The sequence below is a fragment of the Vicugna pacos genome, chromosome 16, assembly GCF_048564905.1.
Source record: "Vicugna pacos chromosome 16, VicPac4, whole genome shotgun sequence".
NCBI lineage: Eukaryota > Metazoa > Chordata > Mammalia > Artiodactyla > Camelidae > Vicugna > Vicugna pacos.
This window is the reverse complement of record NC_133002.1, coordinates 33,462,099-33,472,901: the sequence shown is the minus strand read 5'-3', so window position 1 is coordinate 33,472,901 and position 10,803 is coordinate 33,462,099. Positions and strand designations below refer to the sequence as shown.

The 10,803-nt window shown below is 35.4% G+C and overlaps 1 protein-coding gene across 2 annotated transcripts; it reads right to left on the bottom strand.

Annotated features, from left to right (window-relative positions):
- Positions 1–589: 589 nt before the first annotated feature.
- KRT222 (keratin 222) lies at positions 590–9,500 on the bottom strand. Of its 2 annotated transcripts, none has more exons than XM_072940024.1 (6): positions 9,241–9,500; positions 6,098–6,226; positions 5,171–5,391; positions 3,403–3,479; positions 3,094–3,229; positions 590–2,670 (listed from the first exon to the last, which is right to left on the bottom strand). In XM_072940024.1, exons 2-6 carry the CDS (start codon positions 6,200–6,202, stop codon positions 2,442–2,444), a joined length of 768 nt encoding a protein of 255 aa, XP_072796125.1. In that variant the 5' UTR covers positions 6,203–6,226; positions 9,241–9,500; the 3' UTR covers positions 590–2,441. The 2 variants fall into 2 exon arrangements, with proteins under 2 accessions (XP_072796125.1, XP_006214347.3); XM_006214285.4 differs by having other exon boundaries at positions 9,323–9,500.
- Between the last annotated feature and the right edge of the window lie 1,303 nt (positions 9,501–10,803).

Genomic DNA, 10,803 nt, shown 5'->3' with positions numbered 1-10,803 from the left:
TCAGGGGTCAGTAGTGACAGCCCCAGGGCTGGGATCCTGCAATTGTTGATAATTAGAATCATTATTTACTTTTGTATTTTGTTATGGAATCATGCGTTTGAACCATTTCAGAGAGATTGAAGGGTATTAATTTCTTTTCATCCATACAGTGAGGATAATATTATGCATCTTCCAGGATTATCATAGGGATGAGGGATTGTGCACAAAGATGTTGAGGACAGGGCCAGGAGCAGAGTGAGCGCTCTCCCAATGGTGACTGTTCGTATATGTTTTTCCCTGGGATTATGGGATTATTTTTATTTTTATTTTTAAAATCAGACTATATCATGTGTTAGAATATACCATTCTAAATTTTTCTCTTGTAAAATTTTTTCTTTTGTATAGCTCAGTGGTAGAGTGCATGCCTAACAGGCACGAGGTCCTGGGTTCAATCCACAGTACCTCTGTTCAAAAAAAAAAATGTATAAAAGTGTTATCTGTCCACAGTGGTTACAGTTTTCTTCATTCCCCAAGGGAGGGAATTGGGACAATTATTGGAACAATTAAACTTGACACAGTGTATCAAATACAAGGCAGGTTAGTAGTTCATGTTTCAATTTTTTTTTTATTGTAGTGGTATCATTTACTTTGGTAAATTCATATCCCAATTTTAAATGTCCCAAAGCAAATAAAACTGTTATAAATTCAAGTACTGTATTTTAAAATGTACATGTTATACATACAATAGCTGCATGGTGGAATTACTTTAACAAGCAGTCACATTCATGATGCCTGGTACAAAGTTTTTAACACTGCATGTAAATTACACTAGCTATATTCCTTTATTATGATACTGTTGCTTAGTACAGTAACTTTAGTACAATAGCTTCTATGATTGCATTTTCAAAGCTTTAATAAAGTTAGTAGCATTTAACTAACATTGAATGAAAACACTTTTATGTATAGGATGTATTTTAGGTCAGAGGCTTATACAGGAATAAGCACATAACATGCTGTTGTTTCCTTGACAAAAAAATCATCCTTTTCACTAAATAGAATAAGCCAGTCTAAAAGAAAACTAAAGTAATTGAAAGAAAATTTAAATGTTATTCCCTGTATTATGTTAAAGACTAACATAATTTTCTTCTGGTTAAAAATATACCTTTTTTTTTTTTTTGGTTGACAAAGAGGACAAAGTTGCAAAGGCTGTATTAATATGCTAACAGCTGTAGCCCTTAGATAATACTTTAGCTGGGAGAAAGTATAGTGAATTATACTCAATGGTTTTTTTTTTTTTTGCTTAGAAAAAAATTGATAGCCTATAAATTTCTAATGTTTAAAACAGGTATGCATTATTTAAGGTCTTTAAATATACCTGTATTAAACAGATTAGGTTGTTTAAAAAACTGCAACAATACTTGACTTATTCACAAATATATTTTCTATCCATATTTATTACGGTTTGAACATTTTAAAAACACAAATCTTGCAAATACTCTTAGCTTAGATAACACTGTTATCTTAATTCACATAAATAAATACAAGAAATATTTGTAATACTTTATACTGTATCTTTAATGCTCACATCAGAGACTCAAATTAATCACATTTAACTTTACAGATGGAAAAGTTGGGATGATGAGAGATTGGATAACTCTGTTCTAGTAATTGTAGTAACTAGCTTTCATGTTGTGTTTGTGCAGCTGGCCTTCTGATTTTTTGTGGGGGAGGACACAACCTTTGAAGTTCTTTGAATAGAGTCACTTCTGCCAGTCAGATAATGATTACAAAAAACTTTCAGGTGACGATTAACTTGATTTTTCTTAATCATCAAATTAGCCCTGGGGTGTGCTCCATATTTTGCTCAAAACATCTTGTGGAAGGTAACTGTTCTTTTTCTAAGTATGCAAATTATTGTCTCAAAATGAAAAAAATTTGGTTAAGTGAATAATGCATCCTCTTTCAAAGTTTGTTTATAAGTGCTTTCTTTTTTAAGTAGAAAAATCTTTTTAGATACAACCAATCATGGAATAACAATGAATAATAATTCAGTGTGGTTCTTAACATAATACAATCATATTTAAACAGACTATCCCCTTTTTCTTACAGTGTCCAGCCACTGAGTGTAATTTCAAAGACTTAACCAAACCCTCTTAATACTTACAGTCTCTGATAAAAATTAAATTTTGAGGGAAAAACAAGACTCTTTGGAGAATAAATAAAATAGAAACTGTGCTAAATTTCTGATTTTATTTGAAGCTCCCCCTCTCCAAAAAGTACGCTTATAATTAGACTCAGAGAAATATTGTCCCCTCCTTTTTTTTTTTTTCTGAAGAGACTCGTATGTTGGTCATACCAAGTGTACTTAATAACTTTCATTTAGGGACAGGTGATAGTCAGCATGGCCCACCCTTGGTCCATCTTAATGTCATCTTCACATCAAGTCAGACACTGTCTTTGGATTAATTAGTTGCTGATGGAGGTTTGATAGAGGGGATACTGCATGATCTTCTCATGATAAGCCTGACTTCTATATCCGGTAAGTTATCCTGCTTAGTCTGTAAACACCCTTCATCAGTGGCTGCTAAATGCAGATCAAATCGAAGAGAGACAGATTTTTTCCTTAATCGAGGGTTATCTTTAAAGAAGGAACCTTCCCATTCTTTAATAACTTCATCCACTTTCTCTGTCCTAAAATGATAAAATAAACCTTTCTATATGAAGAAGTATGGATATAGCGGGAAAAAAAAAGTATTGCATATGAAAAAGAAATCAAGAAATACATTTAATTTGTAACTTACATTTTAAATTAAAATTTATAATGGACATTATGGCATTTATAATTTATATTCTTTAAAAATCATATGAATATAATTTCTAAGGGATTCTGTGGCATTCTCACATTTTGGTTATATTTTTGGAAAAATGATGGGTTGATGATTGAATCTTCAGCTGAGTTTTTGTTTATATATATTTGTTCATGTCAGATTAAAAATCACAGTATATAAAATTATGTTAGGAAACATTCAAAGATACTGAAGTTATTACTCAATTAAAGTTAATTTTTTGGTGTACATTCATTATTATTTCTTAACTCAGAATTGTTTTACTTACTGAATCGTGCCGTGAGCTTCAGTGCTTTCTTTCACAATACTTCCATTTAATATTGCCTGTTTGGTCACTGTTTCCACTTTTTCGTTCTCACACTTTTGTGGGACTTTTGTGGAAAAAGATATTTCATTTATAATGGCTGTGAAAATATTATTTATGAAACATTAAATGACAATGTTGAAGTTCTATTCACAGCCAATTTGTATGTCAAACTTTATTCAAATATTGCTTGTTGTTGCTACTTTATTTACGTATAATCTCTATAAATGGCCCTTCACTTTTCCAGTTAGTTTACTTATATCAGAAACTCACCTGAAGGTAAAACAAAACCAACTCTACTTGTGGTAGGTTTTTGTTCTTTTTTCCCACCTTGGATACAACCATAATATCTGCAATTGGAGAGAATTATATTATAGGAGCAACATTGTATTAGCATGTAGTTGAAACAAATGCTCACCAGTAAGAGAATGGATAATCTGTAGTATAGTCATACAAAGGAAATACTATTTAGCAGTGAAAACAAGGGCACTAAGGATATACTGTATCTGTATGGAGCAATCTCCCAAGATAACATGGATGGGGATAAAAAGATCGTAGCTAATTTTATAAAGGTTGAAATAATATGCAAGACAATTTCATATTTTGCTTAGGGATACATTGTGAGACTAATGAAACTACTAAGCCTTAAATTTGGGAGCAAGGTTAGACTGAGGGAGGAGGATGAAACTGTTGGGGGTGTGGTTTAGGTGCCTGGGGCGGGGACTGGGGGGGCGGAACTTCAACAACATTATAAATGTTTCCACTTCTTAAACTTGGGAGAAGTGGGTATGTGGGAGTTCATTATATTTTTCTTTAAAATTTTTTTTTCTGGGGGGAGGCAATTAGGTTTATTTATTATTTATGTATTACGGAGGTACTAGAGATTGAACCCAGGACCTCGTGCATGCTAAGCATACGCTGTACCACCAGAGCTATACCTTCCCCTCCTCATTGTATTTTTCTTGATACTTTCTTGTGTATCTTAAATATAGCATAATAAAAATTTCAAAATTATATTAAAGGAATATTAAAGACATCTTGAATGATTTAGACATTAAATAAAATTCACAACCATGTTATTTAATAATAAGTTCTATGTATATAGCTGTATATATATTTACATAGCACTGTCTTAAGCACTTTACAAACATTAATTCATTTAATCCTCATTGCAATTCTATGAGGTAGGCAATAACATTCCCCTTTTATAGATGAGAAAATGGAGGCACAGAGAGATCCAGTAACTTTCCCAGCATCACTCAGCGAGTAAGTGGTATATTTTTAATTCAACTTACGTTTTTCAAGGATTTAGCAAATGGCAAGACTTATAGGTGAAAGTAGTTCCATCTAGTTTCACAGAAGACTCAGAATTCTGAAGCAAGTGAGAATAAAGATTTCTTTTTATGGGAACATGGAGGCTGTGCTGTACTCAAAGCCATATGACCTTATGATTATACAGATTATGAAATTGTGTGAATTAATAAGAATTCCTCTTTTGATACCTTTTGTTATCAGGATATCTGGAAGTCTTTCAAATCATGTACTCACAACAACATTGCTTTCCATGGTTGTACTGTAATAATAATAGGAATAATAACAACAATTATTTTATTATTTTGGTATTTGATGTATGCTGGGAGTGGGCCCTTGTGGGATGGAGGGATGTGGTAATACGTGAATTTTTCAAGCTTTTTTTGTGGGTGGACCATAGAAGGCACTTACTAATTCTAAATGAGGTGAATGGCAACGAAAGTAAGAAAGTTAAGGAAAGTCATTTTTGTAGCAGTTGAGAATTATTTACATATTGTTCTGGACTTGCTGTGCTCTTTGTTGTAGATAATGTCCCTGACTTTGGCTAGTCTGTCCATAATTTTGGGAGGCTGGAAATAGTTCTTCCACATATTATTTGCAGTGCGTACGAGTCTTAGTTTGTCTTAGGTACTCTGAGCACGGCATGGTGATGCGGATTTTTTAGATTACATTTCTCTGACTACATCAGTGACAGTTTATTTCTGGTCATTAACTACAGGGAATTAGGTACCTGATTTCTTCCTTTTCTAGGAGGCGGCGATAAGTTGCTATTTCTTGCTCTAGCCTCATCTTCGTGTTGAGAAGCATCTCATGCTCTTGAAGCTGCTTTTCGATGCCGCGCCTGACTTCCTGGAGCTCTTTTTCTAGTCCTTCAATCACTGCCTCTAGGTCTTGCAGCTGCATCTGGTAATGCTGCTCACTGGCGTGCAGGGAGTTTTCAAGGCCCCTCTCCTGTTTTATATAGACCTTCATCAGTGAATCAGTGAAACAAAAGGTGTTTCTGAAATCTGATTTGCAATGTTTTTGTTCTATTGTGTTCTTTCTTAAAGGGGTTGCAGTGTTTATACGTCACTTAAGTAAGAGGTGTTTCCTTACAGCTTTATGTATGACTCAGTTTTAAAAAAAATATTTTATATCTATAGCTAGAAAGCTTACTAGTTCAAAGGAATCCTGTGATAATTCTTTTGCGCCCCCAAAATCTGCAGTGTGATTAGTTTAGCATCCTGATTTATTAAATATTGAAAATATAGAATATTGAATATCAAAGCCAGAGTAAACTGCTGATAAAAGGCATTTTAGGAAAGTGTTTAAATATTTTTCTGTTAGAAGTCTCAGTGGTAGAGGTCAGAGACTCCCAACTGTTATGACTTTGGATGATGACAAAGGCTCTGTTCCCCTACTCCAACAATTAGAGAACCCCAGGGTGATAAGCAAGGATTATTTCATTTTTATGGGTGTGAACTAAACCTGCAGTGAATTGATCATGGCCATGATGGCGGCAGAGGGGTCGTTGAGCTAGAACCACGGATTCAATGCACTGGCCTGATTTTCAGTTTCTCACTGTCCAGTAACGGACAGTCGTATTATTCCTTTCCCTCTCTTAATCAGATAACATCTGGGGACCCAGGGGGCCAGTTGCTTTTGAGATCATTCTCACCACAGCATGGAGAGATTCAATTTCCACTTGCAGATGGTGCCACTGGCGTCGAGCTTCCTTGAGTTCTGCTTGAGCCGCCTTTAGAGCCTCTTCATCTCTGTCCATTTTTTGGCTTATATCTTCTTCCAGCTAGAAGAAAGCCAACAACAACAATAACAACAGCAAAAAGAGCACCCTTGAAAATGAGACATGTAAAAGCAGTTCCAGAACAATAGTACGGGAATCGAATCATTTTTTTTCCTTTAAATTGTTAAATTACACGTGTGTGTTCTGGTGCTAACGAATTATGTATGCAGGCAAGTCCATTGCACCTTCAGCCTCAGTTTTCTCAGCTGTAAAATGAACCTCAAAAGTTCCTTCCTACCACGACTGTCTATGAAATGCAGAAAAATACATGTTAATGAGAAGTAAGTTTGCAAGACTTAAGTGTGAGATCTCTGATTCTTAACTTTCTAGCATCATAAGAACTTTCTGATTCTAACTTTTATAGCATCATTAAGGAAGAAAGGTAGAGAATTAGTTACTATTTCCCCCCCCATATTTTCTTGTAGACTGCTTTATAAAAACAGATAAACAGCTATGTATCCTCAATTGATCATTTCTGGGACTTGGCATATGGACAAGGAGTAAATATTGCTAGGAGGTATATTATGAATAATTTAATGCGTTAAGTTATCATGGGCATTAGAGATTCTTACAGCCTTCTGTATTAAGAGAACCCACTGTTGATTTACCTTTTTCAAAATGATCTTTTTAGAAAGCATGTTAATTCTGGGTATCTGGGGTAGCAGTGAAAATGACTTCTTCAAAGATTGTTTTCTAAATGTTCTCATGTTAAATAACAAGTGGATTATTTTCTGTTCAGCTTTAAGTGTTCTTATGCTGATGCTGGGGATTAAATGAAAGTTATCTTTTGACAGAATTCTCAGCATTTGGCCCCCAGAGCAACAGGAGAAATGTATAGAATTGATGGTAGTATTTTGAAGCAAAAATGAGAACTTTTAAATGTCCATATAAAAAATACATTTTTAAAGTTAAAAACATTTAATTTGGTGGTACCGTGGATTTTTCTTAAAGGAAATATTGGATTAAATGAAAGTCTGAATAAAGTTCAGCACAAGGTATTAGAGAACAAAATTCATTTGTTTCTTTTGGTTTGTTGTATCATTTATTCGTAGTGTTAAGTTGGCAAAGCCAAGCAGTAACACATATCAGAGCAAGTACAAGAGAGAATGACAAGAATTAGGAAATAGAACATAAAAATGCTGGTTTCTACTGGTCTTTTAGATGTTGAGTGAGAAACTGACAGCTAGGCTTGTGCAGTAGCTAGATTCCCAAGATGGCTCCCAATGAGTCACACCTCCCAAAATTCATGTCCTGGTTTGGTCCCCTTCCACACTGAATCTGGGATGACCTGTGTCTTGCTTTAGCCAGTAGAATACAGCAGAAGTGCCAGCTATAGGCCTAAGCCTTAGGAAGCCCTGACAGCTTCCACGACTATGCTTTGGGGAGCTTTGGGACAACATGTAAGAAGTTTGGATACCCTGATGGAGAGATCACGTAGAGGGGCCAGGTAGAGAGAGAAACCCGTCCAGTTGTCTTAGGTGAGCCAGCCTTGCAGGAATGCCCTGCCAAGGTGCCAGACAACCTAGTTGTACCCCAAGATGACTGCAGTCCTAGTTAATGTCATGTGCAGCTAGAAGAATCACCCCCACTGAACCTAGTCTACCCACAGCATCATGAAAGAGAATACAATGGTTGTTTTAATCCACCAAGTTCTGGGGTGGTTTGTTATACAGCAGTAAATAACTACAATAGCTTATTTTTATTGTGTAATAATTAAATAATCAGGCTTCCTTGAATGTATTACAGTTGGCTTTCTAAATTCTTTGGGAAAAAAATCCCCTAAAGTAGTTTTATGCGAAGAAGACTAAACAAAATTTACTGTCATCTTGCTTTTTCACTTTAATTTATTCATTTCAGCATTGTGACTTGTAAACTAAGTAACTTGTATTTCTGTCATTGCAATATAAAATGTTTATTTGGTTTATAATTTTCAGAAATTATCATCTCTTAATTTTTTTCTTCTCTTTGTAAAAGGTGAGTGAACTATTCCAACACTTAAATATCCCAGTGAGTTTGCTTAATCTAGGATGCTGATCGTTCTTTAGGAAGACTGAAAATGTTACCCAGAGGTTAAATTGATGTTGTTACTAAAAATGAATTGCTAATGCAGTAATGTCCTATGGTTTCCCAGAAATATTTTTTTCCCTTTTGGTGATGTTCTTAGGTAAACTCTTTGTTGTATTTGTGTGCTTGGCATAGAACTTGAACTCAGATATGATAGGTTAACTAAAAAAAAAAAAAAAAGACAAAAATAAAAACCAAACCCTGAATTTCTGAATCTTTGTTTCTAAAATATTTGTTTGTACATTTATTTAAAGATGAAACATTAATCAATTGCTAAAGTGATTGTCACTTTAAAACAAAGTATGAAATTAGGATTTAGCCCTTATTTAACTTGGCTCTCTTTCTAAAAAATACTTAAATATTGCATGCTTAGATAAAAATAAACATTTGTCATCTTCGAGTACAAAAGCAAAAATCTATAATCTAGTGGAGAGTCCTTATCAATTTGGGGAGTTTTGATCGCCCCAATTTATATCATTTTCTCTGAATGCCATGTTCACATACCAGATGATTTCTATTTATAACAAGCTGGTATAAAATTGAACTCATTTTAAAAAATAATAGAAGCCTTTTAGCAATATTTTACTTAGATGTGTCTTGCAAAATGTACAAGCTAAAAGCCTTACTATAAAGCTTGTATTTTAATGATATTATTTAAATTATTTCTATAAATAACTCCATAACATCTTCGAAGGGTATCTGAAATGCTGCCTTCACGTAGGATGTCTGAAAGAGGTTAGAGTGCACCATTTTATTGGATGTTGAGCCTGTGTTTTGTTAATGATAGTAACCTCATAATTTATATGAAAAATCAAATGCATCAATCAACATTTATTTAATGGTCATTTAACAGTATAATCATGGCATTTCCCCCCCTGTAGTCCCAATCACATTGCAGTAAAAACCTAAATTCCTTCCCCAGTATATGCTGCATTGAAAAGGAAATACTGTACCTCAGAGAGGCCGGGACAGGAATTGGATAGACATGGATTGTCTCCTTATCCTGGAAGATGCCTGTCTGTATGAAATCATTACCTGGATCCTTGTTGAGAGCACGGTCTCTATCTGATTTCTGGTGAGGAGCTTTTCATAGTTTGCCCTGATCTCATTGAGTAGCTGGGACAGCTCCATTCTTTTCCCATCCTCCACCTTGGCTAACTGAACCTTATCGATAGGATAGGCTGAGATCTGCGGCAGAGCCTGCTCCGTCTGCATCACCAGCAGAGAGAGCTCTGTGGAGCCTTAAAGATGCAGAGCTCCTTTTTTTCAGAAGCCATAGAAATTCCTGGGTTTCTCATCAATCATACAAATATTTGGTAAACCCCTTTCTCCTATTGTTGTTGGTCTAGTTGAAACATCAGACTCACCATAAAGGAACAGGAAAATGAAGACATTCTCAGTATTCCTGAATTGGTTTTTTGGAAAATTGAGCACATTTTGGGGGTGTGGGAAGTCAATTTTTATCTTGTGGAAAGGAAATGGGGCGTAACAGGAAAATTATTTTGTTTTTCCAAGATACTGCATGAAAATAAATCTGGGAGTAAAACATAACTAAACTTGTTTTTTTATGGCTTTCCTCACCATTTGGATTATTTAAACAGAAGGGCTATGGGAGGGCATTAGAATACGTTGTAAGTCTTGAATATTCTTACAGTTACCATTCCTGATGTTTAGCAAGGTTGAAGAAATACAACCGGATGGTCCCTGTGCAGGGTGGATTCATTGAGATAGGACGTACTGTGGGGTTACTCCTTCATGAGTAAACGTATAGTTAATGACAAGTCCTACTTGTAAATATAACATTTGTGCAGCTCTTCTAACTTTAAAAAGCACCTTTACACCTGTCATTCCATTCGACTGTCTTAATCCCTGTCATTTTGTAACCTGTAAAGATGACAAGCCTGAGGCGGGAGGGGTTAAGGTGTCTTTCCCAAGACCATATGGTGATGTAATAGCATCCATGGGCTTGGAACCTTGATTCCTTGGCTGTATTCCAAATATTATCCCGTCTACCTCTGCATTATGTCTCTCGCCACCTAAATTCCTTGTTTAGCCTAGCCAGCTGGCTGCTAGATCTGAGGGAAATATTTTTGAGAATAGATCTATCACTGTTGTTATTTGAAGAGTGGCTTGGCTGAAATTCTATCTGGAGTGTAGTTCAGGAAATAATCAATCTTTGGCTGAAGTGCTCACAGGACCTTTGAATGTGCAGTCATGCCCTTTTTTTGGTTTTTATGATTTTATTTTTATTTCTTAATTTGTTTTTTTTTCATCATGCTCTTTTAATTTCTGAATTAACTCACTGCTGGCCAGCCCAGTCTGTGTGGGACATTGGGACATTCCCACAGTCCCTTCCAAACAAAGCTGACCACCCAGAGCCCCTGCTGAGTGTAGCGGTTCCATATCATTCTTGTACTCTGGCTAACCCATGCCTCCTCCACTCTCCCCACCAGCCATTGGTCTAGGGGTGGACACTTGACCTAAGATAGCCAATCTGTAGGTCAGAGACCTGTGAG